The 21,453-nt window shown below is 38.4% G+C and overlaps 1 protein-coding gene across 2 annotated transcripts in view; it reads left to right on the top strand.

Annotated features, from left to right (window-relative positions):
* The window catches only part of cntn4 (contactin 4), a 201,993-nt gene that overhangs the window by 64,032 nt on the left and 116,508 nt on the right, over positions 1–21,453 (top strand). For both annotated transcript variants that reach the window (XM_065279757.1, XM_065279756.2), the window contains exon 4: positions 13,505–13,680. In XM_065279757.1, coding sequence (XP_065135829.1) covers positions 13,505–13,680 — 176 coding nt within the window. The remainder of the gene's footprint in view (positions 1–13,504; positions 13,681–21,453) is intronic.

Genomic DNA, 21,453 nt, shown 5'->3' with positions numbered 1-21,453 from the left:
TATATAAAAGATATATAAAAAGTGCTTCCTCAAGCTCTGTTGGTAGCGCATTGTGTTAGCAGCTCAAAAGGTCATAGGTCTGATCCCAGGGAACACACATAGCCTGTACTGTATAGCTTATTGTGCGCTGTAAGTCACTCTGGATAAAAGCGTCTGCCAAATGCATAAATGTAATGAAATCTAACAGTGCCGTCTTATGAAAAGACTTTGAAGGTAATAATGGTTATGCAGACGTATTCCCCTCACAAACATTGTGATTTATCAAGGCTTAAATATCTTCCTTACTACTGTATTTTAATGAAGTGTCTGGTTCGATGAGTTCAGATTAACGTTTTCCTCCCGGGCTGTAGAAAGACAGATCCATGTGCCTTTATCTGAATTGATCAAGCTTAATGGAAAGGCTAATCAAGGGCTTCCTGTTTCCTGTCGGGATGGCTGAATCCTGGAGCCTTTTGATGGATGTCCCTCTGTTGGCAGGTCTAGTGTCCATCACTTTCAAAGTGCATTAAGTTCAATCTCCTGAACCCCTCTCATCCAGCGCCATTGCAAATTCAGCCTGCGAGGGTAGGCCGTCCTTCCCCGGTGCCTGTTTCATTAAACGTTATTTAAGCTCGCGCACAAGCCCCGAGGATAATCAAAGCTGTGATTGTAGTTGTGGAGCGGAGGCATCTGGCGTGCAGCCCCTTCTTGGAAGAAGGTTTTAGTGAGGGATGTGTTATGCGGGAAGATTTAATGTGTGCTACAGATCCTCAAACTGTCTCCTGAGGCATATGGTGTTGTGTAGAGCCATACGACGTCTGAACACAAGCACGTAAAAGCCTGCGCTCAGCAAATGGAGCATCAGGTTAAAGCCGACGCGGCTGTGAGGTGTTTGATATTGTGATCCTATGTACTCATATACTGTAAAAAATGTGCTGTAGTTTGGCAGCAGCTACTTACTGTAGATATAAGCAATATTGCTCGAGTAGGAGTGTGGTATAGCTCTATATCATCTAGGGCTGGAACGACGCGTCGACGTAGTCGATTACGTCGATTACGTAATTACGTCGATTTGCCGGAAATGCGTCGATGCGTCGCACTGTTTACATTTTGAAATGAAGGCGGCTTCAGCTCCGACCGGGTGATACAAGTGTTATACCAAACAGACAGAACGCGATCAAAAGTGTGGGAATACTTTAAGCAGAGACCAAATAAAACACATACTGTGTAAAACTGAAATGGCATACCACAGCAGCGCAACACCTGTGTATGATCATCTTAAAAGAAGAAAACCTGGAGCTCTCCGACCTCAAAATGACGAGACGTCAGCGTAAGAATTTGAACTATTACAGTAAGTTTTTATACTTACTCTATAAACAATAGAATCAATACATATTGTGCTTAATACAGCTGCGTTTACATCTTCATTTAATACGAGCTGCGAGACGCCTGACAGACGTGACATTGCATCGCTTCTGGGCAGTATGTTGAAACAGTAAATAAAGAGCAGGACATGTTTTTATATTAAGAAGTTATGAAATAATAAGTTACTGTCACATTGAGAACTGATAGGCATGTGCCCGCGTGCACTGAAAGCCAGCTGGCAGTGCGGAGTTCCCAATGAACGTCTTTTTTGCGAATATGTGCGCAGATATTACAGAAGCTCGTCTTGTAAGGTATTCCTGACATGCGTTTATTTAAAGTAACAGCGGCGTAAACGCTGTTTATAAAATATTAGAAGATCACACTAACTGAACTTGTTTTTTACCCGGAACTTAAGAAAAGTTAAATGTTAAAGTTAAATGAGAATGCAGTACTACTAATAGTAATAATATTAACAGTAATAATATAACCATTACATCTTATATAAGGGTTCATGAATCACAATGAACTTATTTTTACTTCAGTCTGAACTAATGCTGAGTTAATGCATGTACTAATCATAAACTAATGTTTAAAATATTAATATATGCCTATTTTATTGTTTAAGGTGAATAATGCCTCTTTTAAAGTGGCACTGCCACTTTATTTTTCATGTTGAAAATTTTGGTTTGTGTGTTTGTTTAATTAAGAAAATGCTTAAATAAAATGTTGGCGTTAATGGCAGATGTTACATTTATTATTTGTTGGGGAATTATATGTATAAAAAAATCATTAGACTATTCGATTAATCGAAAAAATAATCGATAGATTAATCGGTTGAAAAAATAGTCGATAGTTGCAGCTCTAATATCATCATGGCTGTGATTAGGCACGAGGCCGTAGACCAAGAGCGATATTGTTTTTATACAACAGTTCGACGGCACACGTTTTTAAAAAAGAAAACAAGAAAACGGAGTTATTTAAAAAGCCTCCTTCTTCAGGAACTTCTTTCTTCCGCCACGGATTTGAAGGCCAGAATGACAGATAACACTTTCGGAATGTCATAATAACTCGGAATAGTCGTTTCTTAATATTACCGTTTCTTGGTCACAAAGTGTAGTTTTAAGATTAGTTCGGTCAAGAATATATATATATATATTTATATGTATAATATTCAAATCTGCAATCAATTAGAAAAGATAGCGCCTATTTGAACATTTGCTTAGAAAGATTCGGACAAGACCAATCGCACCAACGGACGTCAGTGTTCACTCTTGACCTGATCTTGGCTACATCTCTGACAGGGATTCCTTGGCTCTGATGTAGGCCTATCTGTTTGATGGTCAAAAATGAGATCAAACCAGCAGTATCTGGTGTCATGAAACTATTCCTTGTATTTTTATTCATATTTAGTGTATTTTGTGTTGTTATTGTTTTGGCGCGAGGTAAAAGTTAATACAATTGTATAAATATACTATTGATTTCCATTTCATCTTAATGCGGTACGAGCACTCGCTTTATTACTGGACTTAGTTCTTGTCAGAACTACATAAAACAGAAAGGAACCGTATGTAAGAAATGTATATCAATTAATCATAAAATGGCCGTGATATGTCACTAGACATTAAGAAATAATTTTCATTTCAAATACAAACAGTGGTCTGGCCAGCCTCAACTGATGTTTATGTTGTCATTTTGTGTATTGGCCACCAGTTGTGTGATTGCAGTACCAGTTTTAGCCACAGGTTTTGTGATTGCAGTACCAGTTTTGGCCAGAATCCTACATACTGTTGCTTTAAATGGACAATAAGTAGGATTTTCCCCATCTAGTGGTAAGAATTTAATTTTGCATTTAAACGAACGGTGCTCTCTAGCGCCTCGCCTTTCCAAATGCGTGTTGCAACTACGGTAGCCGTTATGTAATCACTGATCTCCTTGTCCGTTGCTACTGGTTCACGTGTTCTGAATGAAAACGTGTTGTGGAAACGCGCTGGTAGGCTAGTGCTTTTTGTCCCTCTCTGCTATTATAGTTTATCAATACGGTGGAACGACATGGAAGGCTCCTTGGACTTACCCGTTCAATGTAAGTAAAGAGAAGATATTCTAAGCTTACAAAGAAATGTCAGATCACTGGCAGAGGTCATTTGATACCAACAAGGACATATTTATGAATAAAGACTTTGATTTTGATTAATAAAACACTTAAAACCCTACTTACTGTCCCTTTAAGTGTTTTACATTGTAACCAGTTTTTTATAAGTCAGAGAGTATTTCTGCTTATAAATATCAGTGGTGATATCTCACACCGTGTTTTAGTAGTCACGTCACGCGAAAATAAATTATCAAGTGTCCAAATGTAAGTATCCTTACCTGGAGTTCCAAACTGTGTTTTTGCATCCTTTTAAACAGATCGGTCCAGAGAAAATGATTGTTGTGATATATTCCAAGTGTATTTTAATTGTACACACGATGTTACATTGTTGTGGTAACGTTACCTCCCTAAAAGTTTACATCTAAGAGCGCTGATCTTCGACGGGTTTAGGGATAATCACTTCCGATTGGGATTCACAGACTTATTTACGAGCTAGGGAACTTGTTGAGACTGAGGGGCAACCTTCCGATCTCTAATATGGAAGTGATTTAAACTGCAATACATCGAATGGCCACTTGAGGCTGGCACCAAAAGGGAGTCAATTCCCATAGACCTCCATGTTAAAATGTCCAACTTTAGGGGCCAGTCACACCAATAGCGTTTATGGCAGTTGCAGGCGCCTTTTTTGAATGATATTCTATGGGCAGGGCGCGTTTGCGCGCTGTTTATGCGCGCCGAGCGCCTTGCGGTTTTTTGCCGCCTGCCGCGCACGCGTTTTTGAAGGAGCGCTGAGAGCGGAGAAGCGCCCGACGTCATTCGTGTCTTTCCATTGTCCAATCGAATGAGGGGAGAGGCGGGCCTTACGTTGTGGTGAGGGAAGTTTACAGTTGCTTTGAAGAACCGGACACCACTCGCTCACTCTCTCCTGTGTGTTTGTGCACCTCTCACCCTCAAACAAGGTCAGAGCAAGCGTCCTCTTTTTAAAGTTTCTGCTGATATGACAGTTAACAGCAAAAGAGCGCTCACGCTTCAATATTTGATTGACAAGACAGCTGACTCGGTGGTTGCTTAGCAATATGAAAAGCCGCGTCGCACTGCTCTTTTTTTAAAAAAGGCAGTGCGTCGCGCCTTGCGTTTGCAAGCGTTTAAAGCGCTTTTGGTGTGACTGAAGCCTTACAGTAGAAAATAATATGTTTACAGCCTGGTACAAAAAGTGTTTTTGGTCTGTATAGCTAATTTTGCCCTTCATGTCAACTGTGAGAGGGTGATTTTTTTTTGTAACTCATCTGTTTAAATGATATTAAGCCTTAAAATTCTGCATAATTAAGGGCGTGGCCACTTGAGTGACGGTTGAACAGCCACTGCTGTCACTGGAGTCGACCTAGCGGGTGTGGTTTCAGCAACCAGTCACCTCAGCTTCACCCACGTCCCTCCTCTTTACCCATGTTCGGATATCCGCGAGTGATGTGCGGTGACGCGCGACCAAGATGGCGATGGCAGACACCGCCTACTTTAAGCTTAAAAAACAATCTTGACAAACTTATGGGTGACATCACGGAGACTACTAATACTACTACTTACCCAATCAGATTTGAGAACCAGAGAGAACTGTTGTATATTTATCTAATTTATTGTTATAGTTGGTCAAAGGAAAATGAATATTAAACATTAACATTGTCTTTACAGAATAAAATGATTCCTCATGTAAAGCATTCCGGGAAAGAGAAATCCTCAACCTGTTTAATTTTTTTTTATTTTGATTCTCAGAAACGCTTTGCATAATGCTGTACTTTTTATTGTTTTTTTCCTGTAAAGATAAAGTCTTGTTAATGTTTATTTATCTTTGAACAAACTGTTGCCAGTAAATAACATAAATTTAAATCAACAGTAAGTTTTTGGCAAACTGTTGCCAGTAAGTAATACTGTAATTTCTACAGAAATATTTAACAGTGTACTTATGTTTTTGTTTAGAAACAACCACAAATCCAAACCAGAAACATTCACATGCAACGACTTGTATAAGACAATGTAAACACTAGGGCTGTATATACACATGGGTTAACAAGATGAGACACACCTAGGAAGACAATTAACAAGAACCAGTGAACTACACCCATGGACGACAAAACAGAACTTCAAAATAAGAGACTTGGACTGGGGAAACAGAAGACATGGCCATGAGAATTAGCCAATCTGTAAAATATGTAAAAATTTTCGTGAAGCATGCCTCTTCAATACTATTTATAAGTACCCAGTGGGGATATCAAGAAGTTGGTTAAGCGAACACCCAGTTATTACTGTCAGTTATTAAAAAACCTTGGCCAACCATTCATACATATTTAAAACCATAACTTAAACCACAGAAGTCCAAAGACGCAAGCCTCTGTTAATCTCACTTGATCTGAGCTTTATAACACCCACTGTGTCAGTTGGGAGAAGACTGAAGAGGTGGAATAATTGAAGTTTAACAACGTATTGTAAATTATACTGCCAGGCTCACTTCATCTGAACATGCCAACCTCTCCTTGTACTTAAGACGTCCCTTCTTCACTCTCTGAAACTTCAGACGGCTTCTGATTCACTGCTCTTCTTTATCTCACTTAAAGAACCTTGAGTTCTTGAAGGAGAGCAGAGAATGATACGGAGCATCCTCGCATCACCTCAACGCAAATTTAAGGAAGAATTGTCAATCAAAGAGTTGCCCGTAGTCATAGTTACAGCAGCAGATGGGATATGGGTAAGGGATTTTTAAAAACGTTTTTTTTTTTTTTTTGACATGCTGTCAAATAGCAAAGTTCTCCTTTGTGTGCAGATAATTGATCTTTAGAACGGAAGCTGTTACATTTCTGAAGGAATGAAGCGATATTTCTGGCCCCCGTGATGAAACAAGAATGAAGTATTGGCATGGTGTGAACATGCAAATGTGTCACAAAGAACTTGGAGATAAAGAAAACAACGCGGGCCGTCTGTGACACGGACTGGATGTTTTGTCACCCAAGATGGGGACTGTAGGTGGTGAAATTTCCATTTCTCACAGGGGCGGGGGTTAGTAATAACTGTTGACATACAGTCATCCCATTCTCTTGTGTCAATGCATTGCTGTTTTATATAATAAGATGTCATTGCACTCATAGGATGTTGCAACATTTTTTGCAAGTTTTATCACACTACGGATATCATGTTGTCATTATTCTTAATTCAAAGCATGAGTTTACACTTCAAATATCACCAGCTGCTCTATGTGGTGAAAAAAGTATTTCATGAGGAACTTAAAAAAATATATATATATTGTTCAGAAACTTTTAGTTTGTTTTGCTAACACAAAGTTTGAAAAGGACACCTGGAAACTAACAGAAAAGACAAACAGCAAATTATACATATATATATATATAGCGGGGGAAATAAGTGTTTGGCAAATTACACATCAACATTTTTATGAGTAAGGGGATTTCTAAGCGGGCTAATGACACAAAATTTTCACCAGATGTAGCCAAATATTAAATTCATACAAAGAAATCAGAACATTTAAGTATACAAGTTGAGTCATAATAAATAAACAACCACCCACCAGAGGAATGTCTGTGGAGGCATGATAAAAGCGGAATAATTGACTTCTGTCCTTTTAATTATTAGAAAATAATGCACACCCGCTGCATTAACACCCTGGGTGTGGCTTATTTTTGAATAATTCAACGGCCTGTCATCCATTATTCCTTACATATATGCAAAACCCTCTAAGTGCATCTGGCATGTTTTTTTTAGCATTTTTTATCAGGCTCTTATGTTTAGGTTGAGTAATTTCACATTACATAGGGCCCTATAATTTCCGCGGTCACGGAATCGCGGACGGAATCGCAGAATTGGCTAATTAACACGGAATCTAGTATTAACGTGGAATTTCATGGAATTTTACATATTTTGAATAAAATTATGTTTTTGTGTGGGAGACGAACGTATGTCTGGGTAAATGCAGACCGGGGGAAGTAAATCTGGGCGACACGCCCCCTCCCGTCATTTCAGACCCCCTCCAAAACACTGAAACCATGGCGAAGCGGCTCTCCACGACTCTGCTTTCGTCAGCGAAAAAATTAAGAAATTCGACGCTAAGCACTTAGTTCCGAGCAGTTCTCACATGACTTTTATGTGACCGGAGAACTGTTATTTTGTAAGTTTTGTCAACACTCTGTTCACAGTGAGCGCAAAGATACATGCACTCTCTCATCCACGTCTGTCTCACTGCACCTCTCACACGTGCACGCGCTCACGCATCTGTCCGAAGTGTGAACACAAATCCTCATGTATTTGTTCAGTTTTATGCATTTCAAGCGAGCTGAGGCAAACTAACTATCCCTCGCATTTAAAATATAATCATCTGGATCATGGCGCCGCTCTCTGTCTCTCTTTCGCTCGCACGTGCAAAGAGCTGCGCGCTCATGCTGTCCTAAGTCAGATCACTATCCTGTGTATGTTTGTAAAGTTATATGCATTTCAAGCGATTGTGTATAAAATATGGATCGCGTTCCGCTGGATTGATGTGTTTTAGGCACTTCTGAAGGCACCACTGCTTTGACACCTTGAAGTTGCAACAACACTAAACAATGCATTGAATTGAGTTGTGTGTGTGTGGCGCGTGTGTGTATGTGCATGTGTAAATGCATCTTTTATAGTCATTAAGTAATCCTGTTATCCAGTTTTTCCCTAAATCATTTACATTTTAATCATTAACATTAAAGGCACACTCTTTTTATGACTAAAATAACAGTAAAGGGTAAAAAATATAATTGCCAAAAATTAAAACGGATAAAACGGAATTTGCTAAAATTAAAACGGAGAAAACGGAATTTGGGAAAAAATAAAACGGAATTTGGGAAAAAATAAAACGGATTTTATAGGGCCCTGATTACAGTAGCAATGAAAAGGATACAGCTGTAGTCAGTTTTAAATCTCTTTCGCTGCTGCAATACCCTCTTAAGTACATGCAAAAAAAGTAACTCTTTATTGTCTTTTCTAAATAAAGATAAACACTCAAAACATTCGGTCAATATACAGTATATAGGGGAGAGCGAGCTAAGTTGTTACATGGGTAAGTTGTCACACCGTTCATAACTCCAACACAAGAGGCCGTATCTCAAAAATCAAATAGCCACGTTGTGCGACGACTTCTTCTATAGTCAACTTCATGTTCACATGTGGTCAAGATCGCTCTAATTTAATGTTAGCACAATTTTCTTAAATTTGCACTTTATATTTTATGCAATACAACTTTGTGTATGCATGTTAAAAAGTATTATTTTGCACAGAATAGAGGAGACAAGATCTCTACTAGCATTTTTAAAGGCTATGCATTATTCACTGTGGGCTAAAGTATTGTGCCTTTGTCATTGGAAAACATAAGGTCTGCTGAAATACAACCAAGAATGTCCCATCTTTGAATTAGGAGATACAAGATTCAAATTAGACTCAGGAGACCCCACCGAAAACTTAAAAGAAACAACACAGAGCTGCATCTACTGTATGTTATTTCTGAGGTTAACACAGACGTCCTGGTGTGAAGAGACGTTGTGCTTGCAAATGACCTTCTTACAGGGACATTAGGGAGGCTGTTTTGTTTAGGAAAATAAACATATTTGTATACAAATGTGAAAACAGGCTAAGAAAACAAGATGTGAAGCTACAAACACCATTTAGGAAAGTCCAGTATCAATGTTTCACAGTCTAAACTAGACTTTTCACATCTGCGTTCTCGTTTGCTCTTAAAGAAACAGTTCATCCAAAAATGAAAATCACACAATGTTCTGATCGGCTGTGATTTGTTTTGATTTGCGACTGATTTTGACATGGTTTGCTGGACTAAATGTGTTCGAGCAACCTAGCAGGTCTTGCAGCGTTTCTCCCAGTGTACACTTAAAAAGAACCATTCTAAAACCATCAAAACAGATCAGATTAACTAGCTTGGGAAGCAGCCAACCACAAAGGCTGTTTTTTCAGTGGAGAGTGAATATGAACCAAGCAAAGTTTTTATAGAAAGTTAGTTTCTCCATTGGGAGATTGCTGGAGAGATGATATATTAGTTATTGATGACAAACCATGCAAGAAGATCAATAAAAGTAACTTATTTCTGGCACTAAATCCATACAGCAACATACAGCATTTTAGTCTTGTTTAAAACTATTAATAACTAATATAAATAACTCAATCAGGATTGCTATGTAAAATAAGCATGCATACACACTCGCACAGACCTTAAACACTCACCTAAAGGATTATTAAGAACACCATACTAATACTGTGTTTGACCCCCTTTAGAATTCAGAACTGCCTTAATTCTACGTGGCATTGATTCAACAAAGTGTTGAAAGCATTCTTTAAAGAATGTTGGCCGATATTGATAGGATAGCATCTTGCAGTTGATGGAGATTTGTGGGATGCACATCCAGGGCACGAAGCTCCCGTTCCACCACATCCCAAAGCTGCTCTATTGGGTTGAGATCTGGTGACTGTTGGGGCCATTAGTACAGTGAACTCATTGTCATGTTCAAGAAACCAATTTGAAATGATTCGAGCTTTGTGACATGGTGCATTATCCTGCCGGAAGTAGCCACCAGAGGATGGGTACATGGTGGTCATAAAGGGATGGACATGGTCAGAAACAATGCTCAGGTAGGCCGTGGCATTTAAACGATGCCCAGTTGGCACTCAGGGGCCTAAAGTGTGCCAAAAAAACATCCCCAACACCATTACACCAGCACCCTGCACAGTGGTAATAAGGCATGATGGATCCATGTTCTCATTCTGTTTACGCCAAATTCTGACTCTACCATCTGAATGTCTCCACAGAAATCGAGACTCATCAGACCAGGCAACATTTTTCCAGTCTTCAACTGTTCAATTTTAGTTAGTTTGTGCAAATTGTAGCCTCTTTTTCCTATTTGTAGTGGAGGTAAGTGGTACCCGTTGGGGTCTTCTGCTGCTGTAGCCCATCCGACTCAAGGTTGTGCGTGTTGTGGCTTCACAAATGCTTTGCTGCATACCTCGGTTGTAACGAGTGGTTATTTCAGTAAAAGTTGCCCTTGAATCAGTCGACCCATTCTCCTCTGACCTCTAGCATCAACAAGGCATTTTCGCTCACAGGACTGCTGCACACCGGATGTTTTTCCCTTTTCACACCATTCTTTGTATACCCTAGAAATGGTTGTGGGTGAAAATCCCAGTAATTGAGCAGATTGGGAAATACTCAACCCTGCCACGCTCAAAATTGCTTAAATCACCTTTCTTCCCCATTCTGACATTCAGTTTGGAGTTCAGGAGATTGTCTTGACCAGGACCACACCCCTAAATGCATTGAAGCAACTGTCATGTGATTGGTTGATTAGATAATTGCATTAATGAGAAATTGAACAAGTGTTCCTAATAATCCTTTAGGTGAGTGTAAGCTGTCTTATTAAAGACCTCTTGTAGATGCATGGTTTTTATATTAAGATAATGATATTGACTGGAGTATCCTTAACCCTCTTCTAAACCTCACCCACACAAAATCCTGTCGATTGTTATTAAATTTCAAGGAAACCTGATTTATGAGCCTTTAAATAGTGAGGACCACTTCAAACGTCATCACAAGTTGGTTTTTAACAAGTTGAAGTATATTAGTGTGGACACGTTCAATATTCAGCCTTTCCAAGCCAAACATACAGTACACACACGCATACACTTGAGTAATGATATATCCTCTTCATTAAACACTACTGATGTCAATAGTGAAAAGAAAGAGAGATTTTAGATGTGTTATAAATGAATAAACCTTTCTAGAAAGATTTGATTGTATTGATTGGGCAGCTTGTGTGTTTTAATAAGGCCTTTTGACTGGATGTGGGTTCAGAGTTTTTTTTAGTAATCTCTATAAACTCCCATTTTGATGACACTGAGCGCTATAGAATGCTATGGTGTGCGCTACGGCTATTTGTTTTAATTGGTCTTTTGCAATGATGAAGCTCAGATCTGATGCTGTATGACTCGGTGTCCAACATGATGAATGGTCACAAACCGTGCCTTTGTGGGCATTAATCTTTGTAAAGGAAAAAAATCTGGGCTATCAGGACTACAGCTGGTTGGGTTTCATTTAGCAGACACGTTTTATGCTAAGTAATTTTACAGTGTACTAATTGCAGGGACAGTCCCTTTGGAGTTAGTGTAGTGTGCTAAATGCTTCACTCAGGGGTCCAATGATACAAGTGAATCTAACAACTCCGTGTTCTTCACCAGTTGTCTTGCAGTCGAATCACACATTGAACGTTTGTTTCACCAGCCCAGATTTGTACCCACTTGCCTGCCAGCACCCAGTTGGCACGTCAATAGTTGTGCAAAGCGATCTTCCTCGAATGCTTACATCGTTGTTTTATGCCATATGTTTTCTAGATAACTTTAATTTAATTTAAAGGCAGGGTGCATGATTTTTAAAAAACGCTTTTGAAAAGGGAGTCGGGCCGAGTACCAAAACACACTTTCAGCCAATCAGCAGTAAAGGAACATGTCTACTAACCAACATCGTTGCCTGGGTTGTGTATGTGTGAGAAGATCCAGATTATATTGGGGTAGAGGCGTGTTTGTTTGGGTGATTACAAATGTCACAATTGGGTTTCAGAGATCATGCACCCTGCCTTTAAGCTGAACCATAATGTTTGTAATCAGACCTGCATTATGAAAAAAGATACCTTTTCAAATAGTACACCTTTGTACCTAAATTCATAGTAATACCTCAAAAATAAGCTTCATCTTCATGGTACATATTAGGACCTTTTTAAAGGTACCGTCCCGGTGACAGCTTTTGTGCCATTTTTTCTGAGAGTTTAGAAACCAATTTCCCCAAAAACATTTTATATTTTTTTATGAATACAAACACATTAGCTTTTCAGAATTAAAGTGTATTTATTTGGCATTATAAACAGTAGCCCCAGTTAGATATTTGTACAGTTAGAGTTTCATCACTGTCACATATTGTAATTATTGTCTTAATTAACTTAATTAATTCCCATAATATTTTTTGTATGTTTTATTAAACTACAGTAACATATGTCTATTAGATAAACTTTTTAAAAGGTTAATATAATCTTTATTTTAAGTATTAAATAAGTGCCTTGTAGGTTGATATTTTATCTAATGCAATGACATTTATACATTTTAAATGCATCTAAAATGTTCATATACTTCATAGTCAAGACATATTATCGTACACTGTCTGAAAAATGGTTAAAAATGATACCCTTTTAAAATTTTTCAGCTTCCCTAGAGTTAAACATTTGATTTTTACAGTTTTGGAATCCATTCAGCTGATCTCCGGGTCTGGCGCTACCACTTTTAGCATAGCTTAGCATAATCCATTGAATCTGATTAGACCATTAGCATCGTGCTCAAAAATGACCAAAGAGTTTCGATATTTTTCCTTTTTAAAATCTAGGCAGATATGGCTAGGAACTATACTCTCATTACACATTTGCACCTAAAGAGTTTATTAGTATAGAGGTATATATTGGTACCAAAGAGTTCATATTAGTACCTCAAAGAAACATATTGGTACCAAATGTATACATACCTAAATGATACATATTAGGGTCTTTTTAAAAGGTACTGACTTAGTGACAGCGTGGGACCATTTTGACCACATTCTTAAAGTGTAGTACCTTCTGAGGAAAAGGTTTGCCCACATACTGTAAGAGTATGGACCTATAACAGTACAGCTCCAATAATTTCTTCACGGAAGAATTGTAATGAGAAAAGTAAGTTTCATATTGAAATCTATTATGTTCGATGCCAAAAACTCATATCATGGCAAATCTGAGCTCAAATTAAGACATCATTGAAACTTCTGAAACTCTTATTCTGAAGGACACATTTGACATAAGCATTTTCCTCAAAAGAAAAGAATTCTTCTCATTGAATATTCATCACTGTCTAACAAAGTCCCAAAAAAGATCTCGTGTGATTTTTCATTCCTACGGGTAGTTTCACCAGATGTTCTGTTTCGTATTGTTTTTTTGGCATAGCTCTTATCTAAACCGTGTGCCTTCTGTTTTGCAGGTGGAAGCTAAATGGAACCTTGATCAGCCCCAAACCCGGATCTCACCACAGCCTCACTGGAGGCAACCTTCGCATCACCCATCTTAACAAAGACGAGGACGCTGGGACCTACCAGTGCCTGGCAGCCAACTCCTTCGGGACAATCGTCAGCAGGGAGGCCAGTCTTACCTTTGCATGTAAGTCTATGATCGCTGATCAAACCAGCAGCACAGTTCATATCCAAACAAACAGAACATCGAGTCCAGACAATGTAAACCTCTGTGTTTGCCTCCTGATAACATGGTGGAAATGGAAATGCTTCCCTGAGGAATAACCTGGTCATCCAGTTTCTCTGTTTCTCCAACACTGTGTCTCACACACTTAAAGGGAACATATCAGTGCTATGAAGTGAAGCTACTTTCTTTGCGAGCATTTTAAACATTGACATCTTCATAACTGAAATGATGAAAAGTATGGTCACAATCTGTCATTGCTCTACTACAGCAAGTGGGAGCTGATGCAAATAAAGAGAAGAATTTAAAAAAAAATGTCTGTTATCAGTGTGACCATTCCTCACCTTCGCTCAGAGTTGTGATGATAATTAAGGAGACAGAATTCCTCAAACACATTTTTTCTTTTTTTATAGTGAATGAATAAAAAGAAAATTAATAAAAAACTCAATCCATGGCATTAATTCCACAATCAACACAGACGTCTTCTTCACCGCATTTGGCACAAACTAAATTAATATATTTCCGTTTTAAAATAAGCTGCATGTGATTAGAGATCAACAATATTTAATATTTTGTTTTAATGAATTCAGTACATACTTGATGTTTTTTATTGTTTTTATTGCATTTTCACTGAGCATTAAATAAAAGAAAGCATACAACATGACATAACATATATAACAAGGGGAGACAGATAACAGACCTTACTAAATTAATATACATATCTTACACAGAAAAAATTTATAAATAATAAAAAGAATAATAATGATACACTTTTAAAGCGATAGTTCGGCCAAAAATGATATTAAACCCATGATTTACTCACCCCCAAGCTGTCCGAGTTGCATATGTCCATCGTTTTTCAGACAAACACATTTTCGGATATTTTATAAAATGTTTTAGATCTTTCAGTCGATTAAATGAAATGTTACGGGGTCCACCCATAGTCCACGACAAATTAAATCCAAACGGCTCCAGGATGATAAACAAAGGTCTTCTGAGGGTAATCCGTGCGGTGTTGTTGTAGAAAATCCATATTTAAAACTTTATTAACGAAAATAAATACCTTCCGGTAGTGCCGCCATCTTAGTCGCGTCCGCATTCAGGATGAGAGCTTACGCAGCCTACGGAGGCTACTCTGCTGCTGCTCTGTGCCCCCGCCCTCCGAATTTGTCATACGTCACTAAGAAAAGTGCGTACACTACGCTAATACTCTCTTCTGAATACAGAGGAGTCTAAGATGGCGGCGCTACCGGAAGGTATTTATTTACGTTAATAAAGTTTTAAATATGGATATTTCTACAACAACACCGCACGGATTACCCTCAGAAGACCTTTGTTTATCATCCTGGAGCCGTTTGGATTTAATTTGTGAATGATGGACGCACTTTTTTTGGACTTGAAGGTCGTGGACTATGGGTGGACCCCGTAACATTACATTTAATCAACTGAAAGATCTAAAACATTTTATAAAATATCCGAAAATGTGTTTGTCTGAAAAACGATGGACATATGCAACTCGGACAGCTTGGGGGTGAGTAAATCATGGGTTTAATATAATTTTTGGCCGAACTATCCCTTTAAGCCACAAGATCCAGACAATCATAAACTAGATTTTTCCCATTATAACATATTTGATGTTACTTACACAATCTCCATTCGTGTTTCAGTAACATTAAATAGCATTTTTTACAAAGATACATACTAATTACAAGAAATCAATTCTAGTTTAGCGCAAACTAAATGAAAGCAACCGTAACCACAACATACTCTTACTGTTAAAGGGGCCACGTACCATATTTAACAATTACAACAAACACAGAAGAAATGCACATATAAGCATAGAAAACAGCTTAAATAACAGAAATAAATATTAAAATGATTGCCAAAATACAAAATACTGTAATTATATGAATTGATAAATGGAGAGATTTTGTGTGAAATTACAAATCTGTTACATCAGCACCAAGTGCTAAATACAATTTTAAAATGTATTCAGTTACACAACAGTATTGCATATAATCAATATCCGGGTCATGTAAATAATAATTTAATTGACCACACGTGCAGCGCATTGCCAGGTTTTTCGATTTTTAAACTCCACAAATTGATCTTCATCCAAATGCATGAGTTTTATTGCGGCAGAGGCATTCAAATATATTTTTACAGACATCCTCATGAAAAACAATTACTGTCTAAATAGGGCTTTAATCTGCTGAATAAAGCATTCATTCAGCCTAATGAGGTCATGTGGACAATGAAGCACACTACTGTTTAAAATGTTTATAATGCACTTTCCTAGTTGAATTAAATACCAATGAGCAACAAAATCTTAAAGTGTTTCATTTACATTCATGCATTTGGCAGACACTTTTCTCTAAAAACAGCATATGCATTATATCAGTATGTGTGTCACACCCATGACCTTTTGGGCTGCTGAAACAGTGCTCCACCAATTGAGCTACAGTCAAATGCATTGCAGCTGCCATTTTCAGTCCATTTAATCTGGTTATGCATTTGTGAATCTGTATAATACGCTTACAGAAACATTAAGGCTAAAGTCTCATAATCTTATGATGTGAAAGTTTGATCTCAATATTTAATTTCAATCTCAAATAAATGAAATATTGTAAATAATGACTTCAGCTTTGTTATCACAGTATACAGTATATGCTATCTAACATTAACACACAAAAAAGTATACAGTATATTGTATATGTTCTGTAAAAGTGTCTCCCCGAATAAAAATTAATCATGTCTGCAATTTGGCGACTTTGTTAAAACCAAAAAGTACACCGATTGGCTGACTCATCTTACTGTATCATACGGCTAACAAATGACCGATTGGTTCTTGGCAGTTCAATTCTGATGCGCCGCATTCTCAGATAGGCCACACCTGATGTGTTAGTGATGGCATTCCCGTGCAGGGACGATCCAATTCCTTGGAGGGGGGAAGGTGGGGGGTCACTGACATCGTAAGACGATTGGCTGACAGATCCATCAATCGTCAGTCTCTGACCTTACCGAGCTCCAGTTGTTGTCGCATGGTGGGGGCACGTGTCTCTTACAGCTTCACATCCATCTTCTTTATTACGCTCACCATAGCTTAATTAACTCCGCCGCATGATGGAGTGCTACAGGTTCAAGAGAATAATTTAAAGGGCAGCTGATGTTATTAAATGGGATATTTTCTAATTTGGTGTCTAATGCGGGAGAATTCGTCGGAGGCGATGGCGTGCATGAGAATGCGAAAAGGTGAAGTTGAGAAGTCGCATTTCCGATGTTCTAATGCGGTTAAGAGCTCTCAGCGCTTCAGACCACAACGTAAAGCTGACTGTACCTATAAAATCAAAATTGAAGTTTTGTGGCTTTTAGTTCACGTCTTAAAGCTTTGAGGTCATCTGTATGTCTGTGTGCTCCTAAAAGTTGACAACTCACATTGCACTTATGAGCGTATCCAAATTGTAGTCCATTGAAATGCTCTCTGCATTGAAAGCATCCCCTCCGTGTAAATTATAAATACCATATGCCTTCGACTGGCAATTGAAATGCGCACATCATGGTAAATGTCTTTGATGTATGTTAAACTATAGCCTTTTGGCTATTTCAAAAAGGATGAGCATTTTGATACATACAGTAGAGTATTTCACACCACCTTCAGTGAGGAATATCTCAATGCAAGAAATTGTGCTCAAGGTCTGTAAATATATACAAAATGACATTTTTTAGTTAATGTAGACATTTAGCAGCTTTCTACCGGTGCTGGGTTTAGGAATAATAGGTAGCGTTTGAACTAGTTGTGTCTTTTAAAAACATTTGTCTCTAAACAGCTCTGCCTTTTCTTAATGTGTGAAAAAAATACATTTACAGTTACTTTGGTGTAAGCTTGAACGGTGCTTTTGTCTGCTTTCAAATGATCAAAAGTACTGTTTATAAAAGAGACTTTCATTGAATGTGATAAAATGTTTTCTTTTCCCAATTCTCTGTGAATAGGATTGGGTGAATTAAGCAGATACTGAAAGGCTTGTCAGTAGATGCATAGGAAATGAGAAAAATTGTCGGTTCCGATGCGCCGGTCCCTAAAGCAGTAATTGCATTCTGGGGAATTGCAAAAAAATGTTTTTAATTAAAGCGCCACTGATAGAGACGACCGTGTGCTGCGTCTTAATCGTATTTCACGTATAACTTTTTTTTCTTCATATTTTCTGGGGTCTATATAATAACAAAGATCTTTGACATGTAGCAAGAAATCTGTTTCATTAACAACTTGCTGACACATTTTGGTCTCAGGTACAGAGAATATTTACCACATCTCCAGTATAGTTAAATAGGAGAAATCAGGGGCTAGATGTTACTGGGGAGGTTATCACAGGGAAGATATTACAAGGGCTAGTTGACACAGGAAAGTTATCACAGGGGCTAATTGTAACAAGCAAAGTATCACAGGGCTATTTGCTACCCAGTCTCACAAAGTTTCGTGATATAGTCACGTATTTTTGTATTCTTTTTTCGTGCTATTATCACGAAATTTCGTGTTTTTTCGTGATCGTATAACGAATTCCTGTTTTCGTGTGATTATCACGTATTGGTTACCCAACTGCTTTTTCCTATTTTTAAACCATTGTCGCTTCGGTTTAGGGTTAGATTTGGTGCTTGCATTAGAAAGTCACTTTATATATTGGGTTATACTATTTTTTTCTGATTTATTTTTTTATATGTCGCCTGGCGTTAGGGTTAGAGTTGGGATTGGGTAGGGATGTCATTTTATGTAAATCTAACCCTAAACCGAAGCGACAATGGTAAGAAAATAGGACAAAACAGTTGAGTAACCAATACGTGATAATCACACGTAAACAGGAATTCGTTATACGATCACGAAAAAACAAGAAATTTTGTGATAATAGCACGAAAAAAGAATCAAAAAAATACGTGACTATATAACGAAATTTATAGAGACTGGGCTGGCTATTTGTCGCAGGAATTATTTCACAAGGGCTAGTTGACACAGGGAAGATATTACAAGAGCTAGTTGACACAGGAAAGTTTTCACATGGGTTAATTGTCACAGTAGTTATCACAAAAGCTAATTGACAGCATATGTTGTGTTTTGGTGCTGGTTTGCTAGTGAACACCAGCTAAACCAGCATCAAACCAGCATCAGCACCAGCATTAGCACCAGCTAAACCAGCAACAAACCAGCATTAGCACCAGCTAAACCAGCATTAGCACCAGCATCCCATGCTGGTCATACCAGCATATGTTGTGTTTTGGTGCTGGTATGCTGTGACCACCAGCTAAACCAGCATAGACCAGCATAATTCCCATGCTGGTTTGATACGGGTTTTTTTCAGCAGGGAGGAAAGTTATCACATTGGTTAATTGTCACAGTATTTAACACAATAATTAATTGTCACACTCAAGTTATCACAGGGGCTAGTTGTCACAGGGAAGTTATCACAGTGGCTAGTTGTCACAGAAAAGTTATTGCATGGGTTATTTGTCACAGTAGTAATCACAAAAGCTAGTTGTAACAGTAAAGTTATCACAGGGGCTAGTTGTCACAGGGAAGATTTCACAGTGTCTAGTTGACACAGGAACATTATCACATAGGTTAAATGGAGGGGCTAGTTGTCGCAGAGAATGTTATTACAGGGGCTAGTTGTCACATGGAAAATAACACATGGGCTAGCTGTCACCGGAACGTTATCACATAGGTTAATTGTCACACTAGTTGTCACAAGGAAAGTATCACAGGGGCTAGCTGTCACAGGGGCTAGTTGTAACAGGGGCTAGCTGTTACAGCGGAGGTTATCACAGGGGCTAGTTGTCACAGGGAAGATATCACAACTGCTAGTGGATAGAGGAAAGTTATCACATGGGTTTATTGTCACAGTAGTTATCACAAGATCTAATTTTTACAGTACCCTGCTGAAAAAACAGCATACCAGCAAGACCAGCATATGTTGTGTTTAGTGCTGGTTTGCTAGTGAACACCAGCTAAACCAGCACCAAGCCAGCATTAGCACCAGCTATACCAGCACCAAACCAGCATTAGCACCAGCATCCCATGCTGGTCATACCATCAAGACCAGTGGTGCTGGTATGCTGGTGACCACCAGCTAAACCAGCATAGACCAGCATAATTCCCATGCTGGTCCACGCTGGTTTGATGCTGTGTTTTTCAGCAGGGTAAAGTTATCACAAAGGGTATTTTGTATAAAGTGATTTTGTATGCTGGTCTTAAATACTTTTTAATACCAGAGTAACATTTTATATGCAACTTTATATTTTGTGAATTGTATCCTGCTTCAGATAAGGTATGCGGTAATACAAAAATTGCCTTAAATAACAAAACTTTGAGAAAATTTGAGAAGTTAAGTGATAGGAAAAGAGAGAACGCGTGACATGAGTTAATCAACAGAAGTGAAGTATCTTAAAGGATTCCCTTTTATTTGACAGCGAGCCGGAGTTTTTCTAGCACTCCAATGAGAGCGTTTCGTCTACTTCCTGCGGTGGAATGGTCGTGTGAATCACCAGTCTTTATAAAGGCACGACGGCTTACGAGAAGCATGATAAGTTATGCTGGCATTTAAAAATCGCCCACGGTGACGGTGCATGATAGTCAGGTTCATTTAGATTACTGTACATCCCGTCAGATGGTTTGCGCGTAGCTGGAAGTTCCTCAGCGGCCTCGTTTTTCTTCATTTCGAGTTGTTATGAATTGCAGAATGGGAAATAGCTCATGTGATGTCATGTTCCATGCCTCATTCCTCCGTCTGAATGTGTTTTTTACCTGTTACTCGGGTGAAAAATACATATGTGCTTTGTAATGTGATGGAAGAAATTCATTCATTCATTCATTCATTCATGTGTTTAGCTAGGTTATTTGTAAATTTTTTACTGAAAAATAAAAATTACAACATCACATTTCCTTAGCATGAACTGCTTCAATGACTACCATCTGGATCGGACCAAATGGTGATGTATTCTTTTGTAAAGTTGTCCTTTCAAGCAAGTGGTTGGCGCTGCGTGCAGTTATGTCACATTTCTTCGGGGGAACCAGAGAAGGAAATGCTTTCAGCCGTGTACTGTTAAAAGAAGCATGTGTTGAACTCTCTCTCTATATTTTTTTCTAGCACACGCATCCATTCTTTTTGAAATCCCTCAGTTGCGTGCCATCCTGAAGAAGACAGACCCCTGAGTACTTTAAACAACAATAGTGCCTTTGCTCTTTTTGGTTGCGTATATGGAGTGGCCAGCGGCACCACTTGTAACCCCCCTGTCCAAAAACATAAATAAACATAGCGACGTGAAGATTCAGCGGCCCGGCCCGGCTGCACCCTCGCTGCATGTCCCCTCTCAAAATCACTTCAGCTTTTATCTCTATCCAAAATATACCCCAAAAACCATTTTTTCCATCTCAAATTAATTCACTACCTTAGATGTTGAATGTGTTTGTCCACTTTGTTCTTGTAGGCTCTCAATTGTATGGCTTCTGTTAGGCTTTTATCTAACATCTTGTGTTTCATTGACATGAAAGTGCCAGCCTGGCCCTTTGTTGCCTGCCCATCATTTCGAGATTGAATCCAATAGGGTTATAATCATGAGTGCCCAAGTGCTGTTTTTTGGTTGTTTTTTGTGATTCCCATCGTCTCGGTTTTTACAGTGGGATTTTGCTTGAAGTTTAGTCACATTTGACTTAAAGAACGATACTAATTTTGGAGATAATCTGCATTATAA

Source organism: Paramisgurnus dabryanus, chromosome 7, assembly GCF_030506205.2.
Source record: "Paramisgurnus dabryanus chromosome 7, PD_genome_1.1, whole genome shotgun sequence".
In the NCBI taxonomy this organism is placed as follows: Eukaryota; Metazoa; Chordata; class Actinopteri; order Cypriniformes; family Cobitidae; genus Paramisgurnus; species Paramisgurnus dabryanus.
Note: the sequence above shows the minus strand (reverse complement) of the source record. Positions and strands in the feature narration are given on the sequence as shown.